Source organism: Puntigrus tetrazona, unplaced genomic scaffold (assembly GCF_018831695.1).
Source record: "Puntigrus tetrazona isolate hp1 unplaced genomic scaffold, ASM1883169v1 S000000006, whole genome shotgun sequence".
In the NCBI taxonomy this organism is placed as follows: domain Eukaryota; kingdom Metazoa; phylum Chordata; class Actinopteri; order Cypriniformes; family Cyprinidae; genus Puntigrus; species Puntigrus tetrazona.
Genome location: NW_025047686.1, coordinates 826,417 through 851,939, shown reverse-complemented (window position 1 = coordinate 851,939; position 25,523 = coordinate 826,417). Strand labels below are relative to the sequence as shown.

Here is a 25,523-nt window from a genome sequence, read left to right as displayed (position 1 = left end):
TCTGATAATAAATCTTTCTGTTATTTTAAGAAAGAGGCATCTGGAAATAACCTACAAGATGCTGGTGCCCTTCTTTGTTGGGCGACCCGACAGTCATAAACAATGCAGCGTTCTGTATTCCATAGTAGAAACTTTTCTAGATGAATCTAGAAGGATTTATAAATAAGAAAATGAGAGCGATATGTGGGGCATTGTTTTAAATTATGGGTAGGAGGAAGAAAGATCAGCAAAAATCTTTTTGTAAAAGAGGAAAATAATCAGTTAATAATTGATAGTTTTGATGAATAATAAATCACTAACACAGATGCATTCATGCTGCAGAAAAACAGAACAGACCCTTCTTGGGTTCATTCAGCAAACAGAAAGGGGGAAAGGAGCAGGCCTTTCCTCTCAGCTCACCTCATCTCTCCTCTTCTATAATTCAGTGACCTTGAGATATTTCTTCCCCTGAGCTCACCACTTTTAGCTCTCATGCCAACGAAAAGCAAGGGCTCCCTTCGGAATAAGAAGTAAACTGACGGTGCGAGTCTCCAGGAGTGGCACGTGCTCGTTGACATTGCAGGTGAGGGTCGGCGATTAATTCTTTACCAGCTCAGTGACACAAACAAACTTTGAGATACCACGGTCTTTATTTTGTGATGTCGCTTAGCAGTTCAATGAAAAAGTTAATATTTTCTATTTAGGCGCAATACTGACAGTTTTTTCGTGTGTGTATTTGCTTGAAAATGACCATGAATCCAAAAAGCGGGATTTGCATATGTCAGAGTGACCCACAGAAGGACCTGTGTTTTAGAAAAAATGGATTGAGTCAATGATTCAATGACTCACTCGTAGGTTACAGTGAATTATTGGCTGCATCAGAAAGCTAGGGCTGCTGACTTGTTGCCTCGCTGCCTTTTAGGCAATGACCTTGCAGACAGCATTTGTGCATGAAGGGACCTCATGAAACTTTTGGATAGATTTCTGGGGCAGCATGATGTACAACAAAACAGACTGAGCTTATGTGATAAGCAAGTGAATATTTCATTATTTCAATAGACATTTCTCATAAGAAATACCATCAAAAGTGGAAAAATTGTAACAAAAATAAATATTTACACACAAACTGATCACCAACTGCAACTTTTAGATGCAATATTTATATTTTATAGTGCAACACTTATTCTGAAATAAATCAGATGAAAGTATCTCAGAAGACAGTATATCTGTTAAGGTAATGTTGAACTCAGAAATGTTTCGAAGTCTTCAACATGACCTGATGCTTAATGCATCCTTCGCAGGCAGCATTCTTGAGCTTTCTGATGCAGCCAACATTCTTGAATTAAGCGTTTTGAGTGAATAATTCAATGACTTGCTCGCTTTTTCTGAATGAATCAGCCAAATGAATGATTTAACGATTCTTTCATAAATCACTTTGTTTGTTCCTTAATGAACCTGTTGAGTGAGTGATTCAATCGCTTATAAGTCACTTGTTTAATTTCTGAATTAACTATTGTCCTGGCTAGAAACTTCGATGATGATTCAGTGATTCATTAACTTTCGCTCATTAAGCTCTATTCACACTGCACAAACAAATGCAACAAAGAAGTTGGCTCAAGCTGGCTGAATCTTATAAAAAATAACAGTCATGTTCACACCGCACCAACAGACAACGACCAGCTCTCAATGACTGCGGAAAAAAAGATGTATTATCCTATTTCCACAATCCAAATTTTACAGTTATTGTGTTTTTGTGCGTCATTCTTTGCATGGAAAGATATCAAATAAGATGAAAGAGGTTTTGGGTGAAACTGTGGCTGCTGTCAGTTGAGTGAAAACTTACCTGCCGTAACTCACCTGCGGTTTGTTCGATCTGAATTGGCCTTTAGTCACTTGTTTTGTTCCTGAAATCTTTTTTCTGAATGAATCAGGTGACTCAAATATTGATCTATGCATATAGACAGTCACCTGTCACCAACTACTGTTGTATCAAGGTATAGTGGAAATGTGTGTGTGCTGAATAGTACACCAAAAAGTATGCTCTAACAGATAAATTCCTACTTCCAGTCTACTTAACACATTTAAAGCATCTGCATTATCCATCTAGCAAATAAGCAACCTCTTCTCTTTTAATGCACATTACTGCTATTCTTGCTGCTCACCATGCCTTGCCAGAGCAGCTCAGCATCTTCCCAACCCCAACATCATCCCACTGTGGGGGACTCGGCAGACAGGGACGGACTCTCAAGCGGGTGAAACAACATGCCTGGCAGGCAATGCCTGTTTACTGTCACCTGTCAGCTGTGTGGTGTGTACTGCTGGGCGGGTGGCTTGCAGTGTGTGTCAGCCATGGAAATGAGTTTGGCATGCCACACGTCTGACAAATTGGGGCCCCCTGGCCCCTGATGCCTGGCACGAGACAGAGTGGCCCAGTGGGCATTAGTCTGTGCTTGACAACACCCCACCTAGCTGACCTTTTCCAAAACTGACCTCAAGCTGCCACCAATCAGCTTCCAGCTCCAGTAAGCTGGTAAACAATGTGTCTCTCATCAAGCTAAAAACACGCAGCAAAATTAATCCAACACATACTGTATGATCAGGAGGAGCGGGTACAGCTACTATGGTCATGAAACAAGATCGAATTACATCAAAACTACTTCCTTTGACATACCAAACAAACAAATGCAATTCATTCAAAAAAATGAAATGAATAATGATATAAAAATAGTAACATTTAGGTTTTATATCCAGCTTAGGTGTGCTAGAATAATTTGTTTATAGTTGTTCATTTTTTATACTTACTCTTTCATAAGCTGATTAAACTTATATCTTTACTTCTGACTATTTGAAGCATATCTATCACTGATCTATATATAAATATGTTGCGATCTAAACTCGTGAGAGGCAGTGAAGCCAGCAATTAATAGCAATTAATAATATAATAGCCGTTGTTACTATTGCTCTATTAAATGAAATTAAACACTTATCATGCATCATCTTTAAAAAAAGCCATGTTTGTACTATGTAACGTTAGTGGGTTTTTTTCTCAGAATAAATTATGTGTATAATATTTTTGACTGAGCAATCTATTTTAGACTCTCTAAGATCGCGCAAATACATTTAATAGCATTAGCATTGCTACATTAATAATTAAACCGCTATTTAAATAATCAATGAGTGATTTCACTGTTTTAATCGTTAACTGCTTCAAAATGAATGCTGTTAACAAAATCATTGTTGAAAGCCTACTGTACAAAGAGAAAAAAAACATAACTGTACAAGACCAATAAAGGTATACATGTATATAAATAAGTATTGTTTATTCAGATTCAAGAGTGAGCTTCGTAATTTGATATATGTTGAGGTTTTTGTACTATCGTGTAATTTACTATTGTAGCCTTTAACACAACAATATTTTAAAGCAAATGAAAAAGACAATTCTCTAACTAAATACACTATGCGATTTTTGTCCAGATTTCACAGTCTGAACAAGCTGACTCTAATTGAGGAAAGTCAGAGCTAGTCTGCGGATGAAAGCTAACAGATTCCACAGAAATTGGGTATGGTTACAGACTTGGCTGTTTGTCTTCAGACTTTGGTTCCATCCAGTCGGAGGTAATCAGCCGATTCAACACGTTTGTTTTCATTTGTCATACGTCTCCTAGCAACAAGGCGCCAGTTTCTGCGTCAGACTGTTGTGATCGGAATAACTTTTAAGTCTGGTAGTGTGTGATGCCCATTTCCCTTTGTCGCTATTTACAGAGTCGGTAAATGTATGCTCTCCAGCGTTTTAAAATCTATTCAGATTTTAAAAGTCGTGTAGTGTGTTCCAGCCTTACGCATCGACTCCGATGCCCGAAATGCATTTCGGTTCACGAGAGCGTGACGTCACATGACAAAGACCAGCTATAGATCAGCGATATCGATCTCTGTAGTATTCTTTTGTTTGTTTATTTATTTATGGGCATATTCTTGATGCCATTGTCAGTACTTGCCGATTTGCGTATAGCCTAAGAATTTCGTAAGATAAACTTACGTTATGCTGTCAGAAACGACAAACGCATCAAATCTGAGGATTGTTAACAATACTGCACTTCAGTAATCTGAATCCCCCCGTATGAATACATTGGTCCCGTCCATTGCTCTCTAACCTGTCACGTGGTGCGGATGTCCTTCGCTTTTCCTCTCTGTGCAGGTTAAACATGGCTGCGCTCTTAAGATCAGCCCGGTTCCTTAAATGTTCACCGGTGGCGTTGCTTCAGGCCTTTGGAAACGGCAGACATGTACCGGCAGCTGGTCGTCTTTACAGTGGAGCGGTCAGGGCTACTCGTGCAGGGTTATGTGTCCATAAAGTCCCGGGACGCTTAAACGTAAACAGGTATAACGCAGCGTGACTCTGCCATGCGTGTGTAGATCATGCAGTTGTCATTGAGAGGTGATCACTCCTGTAGCGATACTGTGCCGTTATAACGCGTTGATGTGCTGTGTGCAGGTTATTTAACCAAATTTTAACAAACGGGCCTAGATCTGAAAATAATCTAATGGCGTAGATGTGAGAGAGATGTGGCTTTTAACCTTATTAGCTCATAACCTGCAGTATGTGTGACCCATGAACATCACTCCACATGTGCAGAACACATGAATACAGTACACCTTTTCTTTCAGCCTTTTTTGTGGTGCTTATAACATGTTTCAGTGAGATTATGTTTCAATCTGCCTTATGGGAACAATGGAGTAGTTTTAAAGACTTAATTTTAAATATATAACCATTAATCCAATAACTATACCATTAATTAGCCTATGATGAAATTAAATGTGTCCCTATAATACAGTAATTGTTTTAGGCTAATATGAGTTTTTCGATAAGCTGTGTGCTGCATGTGCAAAAAGTTAAAGGTCAACATGCCAAGGTCGTTTTGAGCCATCTCAAAACACTGCACATCATTTTCTTGCTTGTTGGTTACTCAATGTTTCACTCATATTTTATGTGGTGGTTAGTTCACGGCAGGGATAGAAATATGCTTTTAATTAAGTGTTGATACTTGCACCTCACAGAGGAATTTTTACTAATTATTATGCTTTATTTTTACTTAAATATGTGTCATAATTTTTAAATGATTGCATTTGAGTACTAAGTGTTGTTATTATAATAAACTGAGATTTAAATAGTTTAAAAAGAAACTTTACAAAACATTGAAACAATTTTAAAATATAAAACTACAACCGGGTGCTTTTTAAGTGCATTCTAAATGGTCAAGTGTTACGGTATGGTCTAAGATAATATGATAATTGTTTTAATAGTGTGTTGTTGGTTGGCTGCGTAGTGACGCTCTGATAATGTCATCTCATTATCTTAGATCACACTGTAACTATAACAAAAACAATTCTCATAATTAACTAGTTGCTTATTAACATGCATATTACTAGCACATTGGCTGTTTAATAGTACTTATAAAACACTAATGCCTTATTTTCCATGACCATATGTAGTTAATAGTGAGAGTTTGTCCCTAAAGTTTGACCAAAAATTTAATATATATATATATATATATATATATATATATATATATATATATATACACACACACACACACACACACACACACACACTGAATATAACCCATATTTTTTATATTTGATTTGATCATTTTTGTAAATGAGGCCTGTTAATTTTGTGATTGGATTTGTAGACCATCTTATATACCACCTAATACACTTATTATACTTTGCAGTTTGCTCTCATTCAGATCAGTCTTGCCCTGTGTGAGCTGTCATCAGTATAGTGTTGTCCCGGAGCAGAGGCAGCTGGTAAAGGATGAGCCCAGTGTGGCAGTCCGCACCAAGCAGGCTCAGCTTTTTGACTGGGCTCTGGCCAAACTGGACAGCTCAATCCGAAGGACAGGCCGGGTCACCAAAACACTGCTGCTGCGCATCTTCCATGATGTCTGCAGAACAGGTATTTGTCTGTTTGTTTAAGGATCTTTCCTTCAACCATTTCCATAAATATGGCACGCATGTCATCTCATTTCTAAAATCACTTCCGATAGGATGTCCAAGCGAAATCAAGCTCTGTTATTGCTGAGAAGCTGTGGCTCTCTGCTTCCTGAGGTTCCCTTGGCGGAGCGCATAGAGCTGTCACTACGGATCTGGGATGAGCTTCAAGCACTGGGTATGTGTAGAGACAATTGAACAGTTACTCGCTGTACTTCTAAGTCAGGTTTTAACTTTCACAATGCTGTTCGTTACAGGCGCCCCCTATGATGTGAGCCATTACAATGCCCTGCTTAAGGCGTATCTGCAGAATCAGTTCAGATTCTCTCCAACCGACTTTCTTGCTAAAATGGAAGCTGCTAATGTTCAGCCGAACAGGGTGAGTATAATTATAGATGATGAAGAAAAATAAAAGAACATTTGCTATGAAAAACTAATAATATGGTTTTAGCATGTATCGTGACACAAATCGCAACAAACAGTGACGCAATATAGATATGTCTTGTCATTTATTAAAATTTTTCATATATTGTGACTGGCTAGGTGACTTATCAGAGACTAATCGCAGCCTATTGTGAAGTCGGGGACATTGAAGGTGCAAGGTGAGTTACGATTTTTGATTTTCTGCAGATTAGTGTACCCTTGTGGTGTGAATTATATAAAAGTCTGCGTATTAAAAAAGGGCAGTAACAGTGTTTATTTAGCAACGTCTTGCAGTACGATCCTGGGCTTTATGAAGAGCAAAGATCTCCCCATAACGGAAGCTGTGTTCAACTCGCTAGTGACAGGCCATGCCCGTGCAGGGTGAGTGGACAGCGCTGTGATTTAGTGCTGCTTCTTTGAGCTTGTTACTCTTTGTGTTGAGTGACTTGTGTTTGTACAGGGACATGGACAGCGCTGAAGGCATCCTGTCAGTCATGAAAGGTGCAAGGATTGAGCCGGGCCCAGAGACGTACCTGTCTCTTCTTAAAGCGTATGCTGAGAAAGGCGATATTGATAAAATTAAGCAGGTCTGTAATTATGGAGTTATTAAGAGAACGTTGCGCATTATTTTGATAGAACCATAGAATAATAAAAAGTACAGTATTTGATTTTTAGGTAATAATGTATCTCATAATAATTTGTCTCCTCTAGACTCTAGAGACAGTGGAGAATGCAGATATCCTTCTGATCGACAGAGATTTGATGCAGGTGGTTTTCAGTCTGACTAAGGCCGGCCATCAGCAGTATGTGCCTGAGATTGTGGATAGGATGCGTCACGATAGAGGATATGTGCCAGGTGTGTTTACTGACAGCAGGGTCATGTCATGGAAGAGGAAGGAATATGGAACCGCTAGCTTTGAATTTTGCCATAAATGCTTACCGTAGTGGTCCATACTGAGCCATAATGGTCCCGTATGTATTCAAAGCTGTATTCTATTTTAAGTGTTTTAAATATGAACCCAAGCCAATTAGCGAAATGGGATACATACAATATTAATGCAGTGAGAAGTTGTTATGGGATTTTGGGAAGTTATCAATAATTGATATCGCTTTTATTTTGATACTGACCCGTCCGTTTCTTTCTATTTTCTCAGATGCTATGAACCTCTGCTTGAGTCTGATTACCCACGGACATGAAGACACGGCGTTTTATGTGCTGAAGAGCTTCACCAACCTGCTGTCAGAGTCACAGACCGGTGACTCTCCAAACTTGGGAAACTTCTTTCTTAGCCACTGTGTCAGTATGGACAAGGTAAAGGAATACAACTTTCATTTAGTAAATCACAACAAAATGATAATTTTTGTAATGGACTTGCCTTCATGTTGGTCCAAACCTGTGTGAGTTTTTCTTACAATGGTTGTTGTAAAAAAAAAAAAATACTATGAAAGTTAATAGGGACCATCAGCGTTTTGATTACTAGCATTCTTGAAAATATTTCCTTTTATGTTCAACGTGAGAAACTTACACGGTTTGGAAGGAAATGTGGGTGAGTGAAACGTGGGGGAACTTTTCCTTCAAGTTGTTTTAGGAAAAGTTTAATGAACAGTAATACATATTCGCGTCTTTAACGACCCAGACCTATATATCCAGCACTGATTGGATCTCTAACTGCTGCAACAGCAAAAAATATAAATATTTTAAGAAAAAAATACAGAACAATAAAATAAAGCATATTTGGTTACCTTTTGAAACTTAAAGGGTTCAATTTAAACAGATGAGTTTACCATCGCTGTCATCAACTCTGCCTCATGTTCACAATCTCAATCATATTCTCAAATGTCTTCATAATCAATATTTTGATCACTGGCATCTTATTCACCACATCCAGCATCAAATAGCAGTGACATTTATATTATATAACGTATAGTAATTGCTCTGCAGTAAAGCTATTCAGACCAGTAAAATTTTTGCTGATATTCGTTTATTTTTGATGCCTGCTGTAATTATGAAGTCAACATCACATTATCATTGAATATCGAACAGATATTCAAAAGATCTTGCTGCATGCATACATAGTTAACATGAAAAAATATTTACATATTTATATAAGTTGGGTCTCTAGCTATATATATATATATATATATATATATATATATATATATATATATATATATATATATATTTATATTTATATTTATAAAAAAATCAGAAAACAGGCATTCTTTTTCCCTTGTTATATTGTTTATAATGAATAGATTGATGAATACTATGAAAGTTGATAAGGAGAGGGTAGAGAATGATATACTGGGTTACTAAAGACCCAAGGTAAGCCTTTAAGGGTTAATGTTATTAATGCTGTGTTCATTTGTTTGTTTGTGATTTACAGTCTGTGAAAAGCATAGTTGGGTTTTGCAAAGATCTAAAGATTCAGGTCTGCACTCATCGCCACTGCAGTACACCCTTCAGTGTGCCCTGGAAGACAAAAATACCGGTGAGTGCAATGATTTATAGTTTAAAAACATTTAATAATTAAAACATTTATTCTAAACATTATACTTAATCCTTATTTATTGTCTTTTCAAATCCCAGGATTTTAATTCAAGCGTATTAAATCCATTTTGTTTCTTTTGTTATTTACAATAGCCATTGATGTGCTGTTATTACAATATGAATGCATAATTCAAAGATACTAACCTAATAAGAGAGATAAAGCGTCTGAAATTTTGAAACATTAATACTCAGGAGCTTTATTTTAACAGGATTAAATCATCCGTGTTAAACATTTCTGGGCCCCAGTTTTACTACTACTACTTTTTTTTTTTCTTCTTTTTTAATTTATCTGATAATCTCACAGCTGGATTTGTGAAATATGTTTAATGGTTTTAAGGTATGGCTGTTGAGCTCATGAGAAGGATGAAGGAGGAGGGGATTGCCTCTCAGACCTCACTACTTCTGGCCCATCTTCACTCATTACCAGAAGAAAACATTCCCGGTGAGTCCTGACCTTATTCTTAAACACTTCTGTGTCATTGTCGTGCATATTGCAAACACTTGCTTTCATAATATACTATATTTCCTACAAATAAGAAAGTTCCAGGATTTGGAATTGTCAGTTGGAATATTCAGATTGTAAAAGTTAGAATAAGTTATTTATATATTTATAAAGCCGTGTGGAATAGGAAAAATTACTCTCTTTGACACTCTCTCGTTGATGAATATCATTTTTTCCCCTCCATAATTCTTTTTTAGTTTCTGTGTTCCAGACTTCCAAATAAATGTTCTGACAAAAGAGCATGTCCAGATAAATCCTGCTGAAACTGCAGCAGCGAGTACAAAAACATTTCATTTTTAACCAGTTACCTTCATGAAACATGCAGGATCACTCTCACCTTTCTGTTCCTGTACGTTTTTTTCCTCCCTTTTTTTTGTTTGCCCAGTGTTGAAGTCTGCACTACGTGAAGGTTACATGACAGAATTTGTAGTGACTGGGTCTCATGTAAATGCAGGCGCTCTGAGGAATTCACTTTCAATTACGTGCGCCGCTGTGCACGGCCATGAAATATTTAGCGCCATGTCACATTCTGTCCACAGGTGTCACCAGCGGGCAGACGCCCATCCCCTTTCCACCCACCGGTTTTCCGTTCACCCGTTCACGAGTGCGGAGGGGGAAAAGTTTGCATTTTGATGAGGTGTGGATTTGGGCAGGCGAGTTTGAAAAAGCATATGCTAGCTTTGTCTCGGCAGCCGCGGTAGCCGGTGCTTGTCAGATTCAAGAAGCGGTGCAGCTCATTGCTTGTGACATGGTGCGAGAAGAATGCCTTAGTTCCTCGCATAGCACACAACAGGCTTTTACATCTGCATCTTGAACACTCTTTGCGCTAGTCACATTTGAAAATCCACTTTTTGTCGTCCGCTTGCATTGGATGCTGGGTTCTTTCAAATCTCAGTAATTGCTGAAAGCCACTTTAGGAGCTTCCATCAACTTTAATATCATTCTGAAGGGAAGCATCTCAAAGACTGGAGGTGGCAAGTGATCTGCCGCTTAGGTCTTCTCTGTTTCTTCATATCTTGTTTCTGGAGCTTACACATTTTTCATTCTGAATTGCATTAAAACAGGAAGACTCAATCTGAAATGGCTGTGCCATGTAATACGTAAACATTCTGTCTTAGGAAATATAGTAAAAATAACACTTTTTACAATTTTTTTATTTTTTCCCCAAACTTAAGTCTCCTTTTTGTCTTCTGAATTAGTGTCTTAAGTTAATTTAGACTTATGGAATTGGTTGACTTGATTTAGCCTTTTCTAGTTTTTATTTTGACTTTATTTAGATTTTTATTCTTACACCTTAATATATTTAACGACACTGCAATAAGTACATTTTCATCTTGATGGTGATTTGATCAAATACAGTAAAATCTAATGTTACTGTTTTTAATAACCGTTTGTTTTATTTATTTTTGTGAGCTTTACTCCAGTCACATGGTCATTCAGAAATCATTCTAATATATTTGTTGTAACAAATAGTTCTTGTAATTATGAATGTTCTAAGTACTACTTAATTGTACTACTAAATATTTTGTGGAAACCATAATACATTTTGGAGGATTCTTTGTAGAATAGGAATATTTTATTTTTTTGCAATAGAAATCTTAAGCAATATATATGTCCTTATTGTGACTTTTGACCAATTTAAAATTGAATTTCTTTGCTGAATTTTTTTTTACTTGATGTACATGTGCTTTCCTCTTTCAACAGATGTAAGCACACTTTAAGTTTGCTTGTAGCAAGATAAACCTTTTAGCTTTTTAAATTTTAAAATCCATTTTGGTTTAAAATACAACTACTGTTAACAGTTTAAACTCTGCCCCCTTCCCTTTAGTGCTCCTCTAGTAAGAACACATGATCTTGGTGACTTCCCGCACTTACAGTTCAATCATCAAAGTCGGTGATGTAGCAAACAGAAACTTGGAGGTCGCTCGAGAATTCATTGAACCCGGTTTGTTCCATAAAGCCCTCTCACACACTTTCTGAATTGTGAAGTTTTGAATCGGCTGGTGATGTGACTGGATATCCATTTTTCTATCCCCATTCACATGCTACCTATCAGCCAGTGATGTCTGGGCCAACTTTTATGGCTGACAAATGGATCAATGGATTATTTAACAGCAAAACAGGTGTGCTTCTCTCATAAAAATAAAAGAATGAATAGACAGGCTGGCTCTCAGGCTCCATTGAGAAGAGAGTGTCTGGATGACTGTTTATGTTTGCTTGAAAGCAAAGAGCTACTGAGTTGCAAGAAAGGATGAATGGAGAAAGCTGCACGGATGAGAATGAAATGGAGAGATGGGGTGGATGGATGGATGGATGGAGCCTCCAGGTGCTTTACCTGGCTAATGCTCTCACACCGGTTGCCGACCGCTCCTGGTGCCAGATGCAGGTTTTAATGGCAGATAAAGCTGCTCTTATCTTTTATTCAGGTGTGTAGGTGTCCCCCTGAGCATTGCGATACAGAGTGCTAAGGACCAAGGTGAAGAGTAAACAGAACACAAATCGCTATTTCACGTGTTCCCACACACACACAACCATTTGCCCGAGGTCGAGAGACTGTTCCATATGCATGTGGTGCTTTAGGCAGGAGTGAAGGGCTCTGCTGGAGAGCCGGGTAAAGGCCTGAATCCTCTGCCTGAAGGAGGTGTTCCTCCAGGCCATGCCACTGGAAGACTGATGTGATAATACTAATTATACAAGTATTTTATTTCATTTCTTTATTAATGCTTTCAATTTAAGACCGGGTTCAGTGATTTGTAAATGGCCTTGGGCTTTAAATTATGTTGCCGACTATGTGTGTAGCAGTAGTCTTAGTTCTTATGAAATGTTTTTGCTTTTTTTTTTTTTTTTTTTAATAATTTATTAATAATTTTTTTTTTGCTTTAAATTCATGGTTCAGATATGTAATGCTGAGTCATTGCTTGCATGAACTGAATGAACAGGCATCATAGTGGGATGTGAATTTAAAAAAAAAAAAAAAAAAAAAAAAAAAAAAAAAATGGTATCTGTATTTTCCATCCTATAATGCATGACCAACATTAATTGTGTAAATTCAAGGGAAAAAAAGAGACTCTTTACAGGTAAAAAGCAGGTTTCCCCTTGTTGTACTTTTGCTTATCACATGTATTACGTCCGACCTTGAGGGCCCTGTTTTGCTCTATAGACTTCTTTGAAATTTGGTGCAGTCATAACGTTTGTATGTCATAAATGATATTAAGTTGCACACATTTAAATAAATCACTTTTTTTTCCTTCAGGTGTTCTGCAAGTTCTGAGAGCCATGCAAGAATTGGGTCTTGCGTCAGACGTTGATACTTTTAGCATCTACATCCTGCCGTCTTTCCCATCAGCGGACAGTGCCACGCACCTCTGAAGGTAATTGTACTGGATATCTGCGTGGCTTGTTGGTTTATGTGACCGTCTGAAACACTCTTTAACTTGATAATTGCAGAATGCCGGTATTGGCGTGGATCCCAATGGCTTTGACTATGGCAGAAATCTGACGGAAACCTCACGTGGAAACCTCGCAGAGCTGTTCTCTCTGAGTAAGCATTAGCTTTCATGAAAATGTACCTCTTTTCCTTTGTCAACCACTCTCTGCCTGTGTGTATAACACGTTCTCTATGGAGAGATTTCTTTTTTTTAGATGTACTTTCCATGATAGTTCTCATCACTTGGAGACTAATTGCTGTCCATCAGGACTTCACATACATAGGCAGCTCAAACATGCTCTCTACCAATCAGCTACATGCCCATTTGGCCATTTAAGTGATTAGAGAGTGAAAACTATGTGCATATATACTGTGAGTGTGTGTATATGTCTGTGTGTGAAATGAAGCAATGGAGTGGAGCTCCTTATCGGACCAAGGTGAATTGGGACAGATGCTGTTGAATTATGGATGGTACCTTTTCACCTTCACAGTTGTGCCCCCTGCTGTCTCTTTTCTTTTGTTTATTGGTTTATTTTAAATTCAAAAGACGTTATAGTACTAGAATATAAAAAAACTGGAAAGTTTGCCAAAAGCTCTAAAGCCATAAGTCAACATGTAGCTCACTAAGAAAATTTGCTTTAGTTAAATGTTTGAAATGTCTTTGATCTCATGACATTTATCACATTCACACTCTTGCAGTGTCTTCATCTGCTGTTCCATACATTGACCTCAGTGTATTCAGAGGCACCCTGATCTCTGCATTCAGAAGGTAAGTAATGAAACAAACTGTGTGTGTGTGTGTGTGTGTGTGTGTGTGTGTGTGTGTTAGCTTGTAGAATATTCTGCCTTTTGGCTAGACAGCCACTCACTCGTCACCTCATGCATATGGGCCTTGATCATCTCTAGCCCAATTACAGCATGGGAGGAATGCAAATAAGAGTTTGTCCTCTTTGTTGCTTCGCTTCTGACACCTCTCTGTCCGATGCTGAAAGACTACTAACTATCCCGACTGCGCTAATGGTGAGATGCAAAGGCTCACATCAGCATGGCTGTCACTGTTTATTTCGCTAATTCCTCCCCAGATGATCACCTCATCCCTCACACATACTCATAAACCTGTCATGGTATTTAATTTATCACATCATTTTCTTATGGTATCACTTAGCGCACTCACTCAGCTTGAATCTAAAATCAATCCCATCATGCACAATAGTTAAGGACCAGCTCTGTTTTTAAGCACATAGGCCGTAGGGCAGCAGATGCTGCTGTCCTCTGTATTTAACAAAGCATTTAGATGTGAAAGTGGAGAGGGAGGTTGCCGGCAGCGATGGATGTCAGGTTTGTAATTGGGGTTGTCAGAAGGGTAGAGGGGGTTGTCGGGGCCCTGTCTCCTTAGCGACCTGCTCTTGTAATAATCAAGGTCAGGAGATAATTTAATCATTAAACAATGTTGAATCTTTTTTCTTCTTCCTTGTCTCCCTGCTGTCCGCCGTCAACACTCCCTAATACTGCTGCATGATTGATTTCTACGTGTTGTTGGGCTGTGTGTGTGTGTGTGTGTGTGTGTGTGTGTGTGTGTGTGTGTGTGTGTGTGTGTGTGTGTGTGTGTGTGTGTGTGAACACGCTGAGGCTCTAGGCTCTTTTTTTAAAAAGCTATACTATAAATGTATTATAATGTAATATTTATATTTAAAATAAATGTTGTTTTATCAAAGAATCGTGTAGAATGTATTCCACTTTCTTATGATAATAAGAAATGTTTCTCATTCATTAAATCAGCATATTCTAATGATTTCTGAAAGATAATGTGACACTGAAGAGAGTCATGATGCTAAAAATTCAGCCGTCATCATTACAGGAGTAATTTCAATTCGCATTTAAATTTGACATGGTGACCATAATATACTTTATTACAATGTAATATAAGTATTATAATAATATACTCATTATACAGTTTTCCTGGGTGACTGGGAAATCATGGAGATTCACTCTGATGACCCTCCTGTGTGTTCTGACTGGTCAAATGAAGGCCACTCACACCGTATATGTATCACTGTCTGACAGATGATCAGCCAAAGCATTTTGTTTGAAAGTTGAACTAGAATTGTTTTTGTCCGTGTTTGTGTGAGAGTTATCTCTGATCCTTTACTGCCCCTACAGGTTTGAGGATGTGGAGTGTATGACGAAGGTAAGCCTGAAACAAAGTGATTTTAAGAAATCTGGTGGAAAAACAAATGAGAAGAACTTTGTGAAAGTGACCTCTTCATCTGCTGTTACAGATTACAGAACTTCTCTTTAAAGACCCTCGGTTCAGTAATGCTGACCATAAAAATTCAGGTATGTTGTTTAACACTAGCATTTGGTATTTGCCTGTTCACTTTTATGTGTTTAACTTTCTTTTTTAATAATGTTTCAGTCTTTCATTTAATGTTGTAAAATGTTGTTAAAAATGGGTTTTAATAAATTGTAGCATAGCTTGCTGAACTTTTTTTTTATGCTGCTTTATTATTATGCTTTTTTTTATATATATATATTCCCTGTTTTAATTGACATAATATCCATCACAATCTTAGCTGATATCGAGTATAATGTCATCTCTTGGGCTGGTTGGGAGACATTGCACTAGTATATCTCAATGCATACATGTTCTCTAAACTAGTTTTTCTGACTGTATTGTGTGTCTGGCAGTGATGGAGTGTATCCTGACAGTCGTACTTTGCATTAATTGTGTGTGTGTCTGATGCAGTCTGAATAGTGAGTGCTGTCTGCTTGCTGACTCTGCGCTGAGTTAACAGAGCTTCTGTGAGTGTTTGTCGTCTCGCTGCACTAGAGCTGGCCTCTGCTCGAGTGTCCGAGCAGGTGGGAGCGATGGAGACGTCTCTCTGTCTCATCCCATCACCGTACACAACACAAATGTGTGCGTGAGGCTGTCAGCTGCCAGCCACTTGTTAAAACAGACTTCAGTCAAGACCGCAGCAGAGCTGCTTGTGTCAACATAACACACACACGCGCGTTTAAGAGCTTATTTGCTGGATTGCAGGATTTTTGTTTTTCTGGTCCTGCAGAAGCTCCTTTGACTTTATATGACTCTGGTAATGTATTTATAAAAAGCAGAGCAGCGTCGAATTGGTGGTTCTCTGCTTTTTGCAGAAAATGTGGCCTACTTCCTTTACAGCCTGATTAATTCCATGACTGAGACAGAGGTGCGGTCCAAAGAAGAGGAGATTAGAGAGTACTTGACCTGCTTAAGAACATGGTATGTTGGATACATTCAAGCATGGTGTAAGTGAACCATTCGATATGCTTGTTAAATTGAATCTGTATAGACGTTCACATCGTCTTATGATCAGATAAAAATGTGTACACAAATGTGTCGATTCAAAATTTGGGATCAATAAGTTAAGCAAGTACAGTATGCAATAAATGTATACAACAGTAAGAACTTCTGTAATAAAAGATTTCTATTTTACAAAAAATCCTGTGCTTTTAAATCAAGATATATTTTTGAAAAAACATGCATTTTTAGAAAGATTTTTGAAGGATCATATGATGTAAAGGTTGTAGTATTGGCTGCTAAAAACTTTTTTTTTTTCAACACATTATAAAATATTAAATTAGAAAGCTCTTAATTGAAATTAATAATATTTCCACGACAATACTGTTTTATTGTATATATTTTTAATCAAATAGCTGTATGCTTTTACAAAATAAAAGCTACTTAACACAAAGAATAAATTTAATTCTGCATTTGCCGTTTTATTTGCTACAAAATGTAACGTTATTCAAAAATCATTAGTATGAAGAATAGCATACATACAGAAGCACTGAAGCAAAGCTAAATATCATTTGCTACTTTGTTAGATCAGTGGTTTTCTCTTCTTTCAGAATATCATCATCTACTTGAACATCTTTAGAGGGATCAAGAACCTACTGGAGTCCTACAAAGTTCCAGGCCTTTTGAAGGTATTTCATATATAGTGTGGTTTGCAAAGATGAGTAGAATTTTCTATACTTGGAGATTTGCTTCTGACACCACTTCAGCCATGAATTATATCAAAGTTTAGCATTAGATGTGGCGATGCGTGATTATGACCTAATAATGATCATAACTGTTGAATATTTCCTTGAAACCGTAATTAGGATCATCATAATTTACATAATTTATTTGAAAGATGTTTATACTAGAGCTCGACGGATGTATCGGTCATTAATCAGCCCGGAGTTGATTCCTGGAACTATTGGTTATCGGCAAAAATGTACACGATAGTTTTTCCGTGTTGCATCTGCTGCTGGAATGGCTTTAAAGGTTCTCTTATTGCATAGATTAACATATCTATGGCAAGAGGAGCCTCTAAAGCGAAAATAACTGAAACGCATGCATTTGTTTTGAAGCGTGATAATGCATGCTGCACGGAGAAGCACAAGCTGTCTGGAAAGAGCGCAGTGTTTAATGTCATGATTGTTACCGTAAATTTGACCTGAGCTTGAGTGCTGTTTGTCAGAGCCTGTCATTGAAAAAAGTGACATGCCTCTGCAGCGGTGGCAAAAAATTAAACCGGATTTAAAACACTTGCACATCTGGCAAAGAAGTTTCTGCCCCCCACCATCCACCGTGTTTAATGAAGCAAGATAAGCACTAACTCATTACGATCTTAACCGTATGAATGAGTGAATGGTTTTGTGTTCTACACACGTCGTAGCGTGCTGCTCACAGTGATTCAGCTCCTGTCAGCTCACTAAACATAAACATAAACTCCAGAACTAGCCTTTTACTGTTTTATTTGAGTAAAACTAGCTGTAAAGCTATTCACAGCCGCTGGCCAAAATACAAGTTTAGTTTAACTTGCAGTAGTGCTACTACCAGGCTGCAAGGCTACTAAAATTATTAAAACATTACAAAAAAAAAAGCCCAACAACTTTTATCAAATTATCAAATAACATTTCTTCCATGTTTTAATTTTAAAAGTAAATCCCTCTGTAATAATAATTTAAGGATGTTTTATTCCTTGAATTTGATGACAAATACATGATCAGGATTGTTGTTTTCAATACTATTTTAATACCATTTTGCATGAGTGTTATGTTTTGTATATTTCTTTTTTGTTTGTTTGTTTTTAAAAACTATTTTAAAAACTGTCGGTTAATAAATCAGTTATCGGCAAGTGTGGTCCAAACTAGCTGCGGTATTGCCTAAATTCAGTATCGGATGAGTTCAGATTATACTAATGCTTGAAGCAACAGCATACTTTATTTCAAAGTAACAACTGATTCAACAACTGAGATTTTGATCATTTTATGTATTAACTACAGTTTTTTTTTTTTTTTTTTTTCTTTCAGGATGTCTCTGCTCTTACGGAGAAAAATTTGGATGCTGGGTTGGATACTAATGCAACACAGCACAAAGTATTTGTATGTATATGTTTTTCACCCAAAACCAGATCGAATCTGTGATCTGAGCTGTGTCATCCGGGTAAACTTTTTTGTTTTTGTTAGGGTTTTGAGGGGAAACTTTCATTACTGGAGAAGACCCTGGCAGAGCAGAAAGCTGAGGGCATACCAGTCAGTTCCACCCTCAAAAAAGTCATCTCTGCCCTGTGTTTCGAGGAGGTGAGGTCTATTTTTCTCATGAATAACCATAAATATTTAGTTTACTGCACACTGATTGCTATTTTTATAGACATTTATAGTGGTCAGCTGATTTGATTGCGTTTGGGCATCATCTTGAATGCGTACGACTTCAATCTCCAGTTTTTTTAGGTGTACAAAACCTTTTATTCTGCTAATTTTTGACCTATAGTGGCTAATGAAGTACCAAGCATTCACAGAAACTAACTTGGTTCAACATTAGACAATAAAATGAATATTGGTCAGTATTTGTATACAAGTTTGATGTTTTTGCATAACTCTATCTTTATACTGGAAAACTAGAAACTGGAGAGAAAGCTCTGGAGCTTAAAACTCAGTATGAAGCGGATATGACTCCTGCCTCATATGCCATGCTCATCAACCTGTGCTGCCGTCATGACAATGCTGAAGAAGCCCTCAAGCTAAAGATGGAATTGTAAGTTGGACTTGAACATTATTATTAATCCTTTATTAACTGAGTCAGTCAATACTGTACTGAACTAATAATTTAGACGAGTTTTCAGTACTGAATTATCAAAGTCATATCTGGCTTCATAGAATATTTTTTTTATATTTATACTTCTCTCATGAGTACTCATTAACAAGCAAAGTAAATGACAAAATGATCATTGAATAATAACTTTACGTTTTTTGGTACGCTTTATTTCAGTAATTAGCAGTCATTAGAGTACCATTACACTGTCTGCTTAATATCTTTTAGCACTTTATTTTGTTGGGTCCTCAACATAAACCTGCACTAACAGGTGCAAGAGTTAGTAAACATGTAATTGCAAATTAATGAGAGTTAGTTGACGTGTAGTTACAAAGTTACTTACAGTTAGTAGAATGTTTAAAGTGGACCACAAATATATATATATTTTTGCTTTCAGTTAGACAATTACAATCCAAGTAATTTGAATAACTTTTTTTAGTGCTTATTTACTTTAAAGTAGCTTGAATATTTTTAATATAAATGAATGAAAAAGCAAATAATGTTAAATTCTCAAGTGAAGTGTCCCTTTGAATTCGAAACATTCGCGAAGAATGTGACTTTAAAATTAATTTGTCAACCTGTTTACTCTTCTTTGGCGTTTCAGGGCTCGCAGGGACTCTGAGGTCGCGCTGGATGCTTACAAGTATGTGGCCTTGGTCCAAGTGCTATCCAAGCACGGCAAGCTGGAAGGTTAGTGGTCGCGTCTGTGCCCGGAGTGAAAGCATCAGACCCTGTTGAAATAATTACAGACGCCCTTTATTTTCACCATCCCGGATTAATGAAATAATTTAGTTTTAGTTTGTCACAAATAACGCAGACGGTCACATTAGGTGTGCCTTGCCTCACTTTTTAAACCACTTAGGATGTCAAGGTACCAATGAGCATTTTGTATTACTTATCACAGCGCTATCAAAAGCTTGCCACTTGTTAATTAGTTTTCTTAAAGGCGGCGTTAGGCGTGAACTGCCGAGAGCCTGTCTACTTGTGAGAGTGAGGTCCGAGACGCCTGTCTATCCGCATGGGGACATTAATCAGCCATTATCTGAATTCCACGGTGGATTTCTCCATGCTCATGTAAGACGCAATTACAATAAAAGTGTTTCCTCTTTGCTTTGTGCACACAGTGATGGTGAAAATACACGCTCCGTCTCTCTTTTCACGATGCGTGTCACTCTTTGGCTGCCCCCTCCCTCGCGCTCGGACTCATCCTGTCACCGAGCGAGGGAAAATTACAGGACCGGCTGCACTTTAACAGAATTACCGAAATCCGTCCTGATACTAATGGCATATCATGTCGGGGAAAGTGCTTGAGTATTTCACACACACACGCACATTTGCATGTGAATTCAGGCGAAAGTCTGTGATGAGGGAAGTGTGTGTGTATGTATATGTGTGTCCATCAGAGCGAGCCGGTGGCCATTAGCCCGCCGGTGTGCGCTTGGAGCTTGTCATTCACATTAACACACCTCAGTGCCCCGGCATGCCCGCATCACCGCCACAACCTGATCCGCTTGAAGATCATGACTCGTGGCACCTTAGTGCACCGCCTGGCCTGGCTTTTAATGGCCTTGTTTTTGTTTGAAACCCTTTCCTTGCCTCTTGTCCCTTTTTTTTTCCCCCTCTTGTTTCCATTTGTTACGGAGTTCGTAAAACGCAGTTGCCGGTTCACAGGCTGGCAGAAGGCCGTGGAATGAGCTGGAGGACTAATGGGCTGTGTGATATTTGTTTACCTCAGTGTGTGTGGTATCAGACAGTGGGCCGGGATGCTTCGCTGCTAGCCGTCCATTCGGGCCCATTTACCACCAGCAGCTGATTGGGTGTGATTAGTGGTTCTGTCAGAAGAGAAGAATTTGAGCTGTCTGTCGTCACAGAGCTTTCTTACACGGCTGAAGCTCAGCTCGGTTGCTGTTTGTGGTCCAGCGATGTGTGAACCATGCTCTGTATGACCAGAGAGTGGTCTGAGGGCTTCATTTGGGACTCAGAAGTTTGTCTTGCTTACTCATCCATAACCTCAGGACATGCTCATCAGGAAGTCCTAGTGTTGTGCAGAAGTTTACACCTTATGACTTGCTTGTGCACTTATAAATTGAGCTGTGATATTTAAAAATTAAATTAAATTGGTTTTACTCACCTTCAAAACATGGTGTATATGACTTTCTTTTATTAGGCAAATCTATTTGAAATTGTTTCAAAACTGCACTGGCTCTTCCAAGTGTTAGAATGGCAGGTGGGTGTTTTTTTTTTTTTCCTTCAGAGTCTGAATGTAGTTAAATAAAGTGCATGTAACACAATGTGCCTCACACAGCTCCAGTAGGTGAATGAAGGCTTCTTGTAGCGAATCCATGTGTTTTTTTGTAAGAAATATATCCATATTTAAAAATGTTATAAACGCTTTTCTCTCTCTACTTCTCACTTCTTTTCTATCACGTAAACATAAATTAGCAGCGCAGAGGGAGAAAGCAAAACAAACCCTGGTCATGAATTAGAAGCACAAAAGAATTTGTAAAGAAAAGGATTTGTAACAAAAATATGGCTTATTTTTGATATAAGCCAAGACAGATTGGTTTTCTTTTGCTAAAGGAAGGAAACTTTTGCTTGCTTTGCACCTGTAAACAAACCTTCGAGACTAACACATCTCAAAGGTGCTTGTTTGACATACATGCTACATCATCCACGCTGAAATTCTTGCACATGTGGAAGTGAGAGAAAAGTCTTTATCTTTGTTAAATATTTCTTACAAAAGAACATCGGTTCTCTACAGGAGGACTGATTCACCCCTAGAGCCATGTGAGACACATTTTATTATAGATAAATACGCTTTGAGTACTTACTGGCCTACTGCCATGTTAACGCTTTTATAGAGCAAGACATTTTTTTGACTCTAATTGAAAAACTCCAATTGGATTTGTCTGAGAAGAAGAAAGTCATATGCAACTTACAGTAGGGTGCTTTGAGGCAAGTAAAACATGACCTAATGTTGGGTGAGCTTAACACTTTAAAGCTAGTTTTGATTCAGTATTTTCTGAATGAAATGCATACTTCTCTTCATCCAATCAATTTGCAGTAAAAAAACAAAACAAGAAACGTCCTATTTTCCTCATTCAATATTCTATTTTCTCTCTGAAGAATGTAACAAAGCAGAATTAAAAAAACTTTATCCTCTGTGTTTATGGCTCTGTCTAGGTAATTCTAATTTGAAGGTAAAGGAAAAGAGTAGGAGATCCAAGCAAGCATATTTTTATATGCAGGTATTTGAGTAGAACACTTAAATGCACATTAAAGCAATTGTGTCCATTTGACTTTCATCCAGCTTTATCACATAGCCTCATTTTATATGGCTGAAATGTTGTACTACATCAGTGTGCTGTGTACAACAATGCTTGCAAAGCCCTGGGCTGTAAGAAAAGTGCATGGTTGAGTGCCTAGAGCGACGGCCCAAGAATCAAGAGGTTGTTAGTTTCTAATCCCTCGTGGGTATCGCTGTCACGACGCCCTCCGGCGATCCACTTAACCTCCATTGCTTCAATTCATATCCAGCTGTTAACACATAACATGTGGCACTTTTTTGACAAGAGCGCTTCTTAAATGACAAGCCTCTATTTAAATGGGCTGACTGCTGGGATCTTGATAAAACAATCCTCAAAAATTAAAAAGCAGTAAAGGATGAGATCTGTGCCCGAATAACAGCATGACTGAGTAGATAAGTGAACAGAGCTTTATCATACAAAAGCAGCTCTTAAAAACTCAGCATGACCCTGCTGAACCTCCTGTTCCCCGCTTCACTGTTCCTTTTGGCTCATCACTTTTCCCTGACAGTAATGGAGCGCTGAGCTGGATTTGTATAACAACAGGACAAAAATTGCAGGGTGATGAAGTGACAGATTGGAATTTGTGGGCTAAAACAAGCTGGCTGTCTCTGTTTGAGTGTATGTGCGAGTGTGTGTGGAGACTGAAGTGAACTGTGGTGCTGTAGGTCGGCCCTGCATTGTATATTTCCATATGCATGCCGTTACTCTCCATACTTGAGGTCGTAGATATTGTCAAAACACTGTAGGAATACTCGTTGGGTAAAGGTGAGGGATTTTTCTCAACTTAATTTCTCATCGCTTAAGATGCAAACCGTAAGTGGGCGCTTGTAGGTTGATTTCCGTCTGTACAGTCTCTTGGGTTCATTGGATTTAGCAAGCAAGGTTGCATTTAATAGATTAAAAATACAGTAATAGTGTGAAATATTACAATTTAAAATAAATATTTCTAAAATAAGTTTATTCCTGTAATTCAAAGTGTGAAGTTTCAGCAGACATTACTCCAGTCTGCAGTGTCACAGGACCTTTCAGAAATCATTAATATGATTGATGCTTAAGAAACATTTCTTCTTATTAGCAGCGTTGAAAACAATTGTGCTGCTTAATGTTGTGCAATGATTGATTAATAGGATGATTATTATGAATTTTTTTTTTTAAACGGTAATCTCTTGTTTTATTATAAATGGCTTTACTGTCACAGTGTATCTCCATTTTTGATGAAGGAAAAAAACATCTAAAAATGGTGTTCAAGAAATTTTAATAAATTACAATGTAATATAATGGCTACTGTTTGGTGATGCTAGTGGAATAGACATTATTCCACCTTTTTAAAAGTGCATATTACAGTTTTACATTTTAAAATATTTAAAATAAAATAAAAATGCTACAATAATTGTATTCAATTTATTAATTTATTTTAATTAACTGCTTTTCACTTCATATGGCATTTGTGTGCCCACATTTACTTCAGCCATTTAGTTCTAAAACTATGTTGACACATTTATGTATACTAATTTACACTTCAACAAAAACGTAACGTTAATATTAAACTGTGATGCAAATCATATATCCTTGTGTTGCTAAAACTTTTGCTATGCAAGTTTAATAACAATTGCTCAACCAATAAAGTTTTAGGTGGACTCTTATTAATCGATGGCAAGTGTTCAAGAAATACCAATTTTGGCAATTCGCTAATGCCATGAAAACTAGCACTTTATCTTGATCTTTATCCAAGCATTATGAAGAAATGGAGATGAACAGCAGTAATTGCTGTGAGTCATGGGAATTTGGGAGTTTGCCTGACTGCCTGTGGCCAGCGCTGGACTCCAACATGCACACAGCTGTGATGATGGTATCCTCATTCTCTCCTGTGTCGCCTCCCGGTTCTAGATGATTAGTACTGCCAGTGCAAACAGGCCCCATCGGTATCAGCCCATTAGCTAGCCTCTAAACAGCTGCTGTAAACACATCTTAATTATCTGGCTTGGTGACAGAGCAGTTGTGGAGGTGGACCTCTCCTCTGCCAGATGGGAGCACCGCCTGCAGCAAAAGCTCCATTACGGTAGCAAATCTATGGGCGCGTATTCATCGACCAGAGCCCGCCGAGTTCACGCCGGCACTCGCCGCGACACCTATAATTTTCCCGGCATGCTTTCGCAGGGAACTGTGGGAAAAAAACCTACTATTGTGGGGCTCTGCACTTGTAGTCTCTGCTTAGAAATGCAAGCAGTAATTAGCGCTAACTGGCATTATGTACGGCAGCATTTGCATCTCCGCTGGGTGTAAAATGTTGTTTTAATAGCGGCTTGTTTTCCCATATGAAATTATCTAAGGGGGCTTTTATCACCTCTTCTTTCTCTGCTCTCGCTTCTCTCTCTCGTACTTTCCTTGCCTGGCGTCGCCCATCAGGGACGGCAAGCGCACAGATATACAAATAATCTCCACAAGTCTGTGGAACAGCCAACGGAGACGGTTAAACCTTTGTACGCACTTGTGTATTTATGAAACTGCACGTCGGAGTGCCAAGCAACCAATATATACAACGGTTCCATACCTTACAACTATTGCACGTAACGAGGATCCAAGCACTGATTTATACAATTTCATTGTTTTATAATTGTCAACCTACTACAGAAAGTAAAAAAATAAAAAATAATTTAGTTGATTCAAGATCGTCAATTCAAAGTAGCTTAGTCATTTGTTGAGTTAACTGATAAATGCATGCCACAGCAAGAAGCATTGCTGATATTTTGTATAATATATCTCTAATCTCTTTTGTTCTCTCTCAATCTCTGGTTACGCGCACAGACGCTGAGCAGACATGCTGGAAGCGAGTATGGAAGGAGAAGAATGTGCAGTTAAGGAGAGAATACGATCAGTTTGCTCTCACAAACGATAAACAAGGCTGTACTGAAAGGAGATGCCATCACTATTCGACGCCTCAGGAGACAATCTTTCTCTTTGGGCCTGGCCAAACCATCCAGCGTCCTCTGCTCACCCTCATCAGTTGCTATCTGGGAGGTGTGAGTTGATAAAAACTTCTGTAGCACCTACAGTTCTGCACACCCTCTGAAGGATCCCAGCATTAAAACAGAATGCCTGGAGCATTTTAGTTTTAACAGTGTTGGTTAGGTTCTCAGCATATCAGATTTATATCAGTAATTATCACAATAAATGTCGTTTATTTCTTCTTCAAGTTCAAGGCAGATCTTTGCTTCATTGTAAAT

The 25,523-nt window shown here is 38.0% G+C and overlaps 1 protein-coding gene across 1 annotated transcript in view; it reads left to right on the top strand.

Annotated features, from left to right (window-relative positions):
* Window positions 1-4,145: 4,145 nt before the first annotated feature.
* Window positions 4,146-25,523, top strand: part of LOC122332190 (leucine-rich PPR motif-containing protein, mitochondrial-like) — a 23,469-nt gene continuing 2,091 nt past the window's right edge. The window contains 28 exon segments of the mRNA XM_043229486.1: window positions 4,146-4,357; window positions 5,712-5,945; window positions 6,027-6,148; window positions 6,228-6,349; window positions 6,514-6,572; window positions 6,688-6,774; window positions 6,854-6,980; window positions 7,105-7,249; window positions 7,548-7,705; window positions 8,781-8,811; window positions 8,814-8,885; window positions 9,282-9,319; window positions 9,321-9,372; window positions 9,375-9,386; window positions 12,700-12,810; window positions 12,886-12,987; window positions 13,573-13,642; window positions 15,034-15,061; window positions 15,153-15,210; window positions 16,024-16,133; window positions 16,759-16,836; window positions 18,211-18,282; window positions 18,367-18,480; window positions 18,813-18,934; window positions 19,596-19,681; window positions 20,071-20,089; window positions 24,457-24,488; window positions 25,163-25,317. Of these exon segments, the coding sequence (XP_043085421.1) occupies window positions 4,182-4,357; window positions 5,712-5,945; window positions 6,027-6,148; window positions 6,228-6,349; window positions 6,514-6,572; window positions 6,688-6,774; window positions 6,854-6,980; window positions 7,105-7,249; window positions 7,548-7,705; window positions 8,781-8,811; window positions 8,814-8,885; window positions 9,282-9,319; window positions 9,321-9,372; window positions 9,375-9,386; window positions 12,700-12,810; window positions 12,886-12,987; window positions 13,573-13,642; window positions 15,034-15,061; window positions 15,153-15,210; window positions 16,024-16,133; window positions 16,759-16,836; window positions 18,211-18,282; window positions 18,367-18,480; window positions 18,813-18,934; window positions 19,596-19,681; window positions 20,071-20,089; window positions 24,457-24,488; window positions 25,163-25,317 (2,592 nt within the window). The 5' untranslated portion in view covers window positions 4,146-4,181.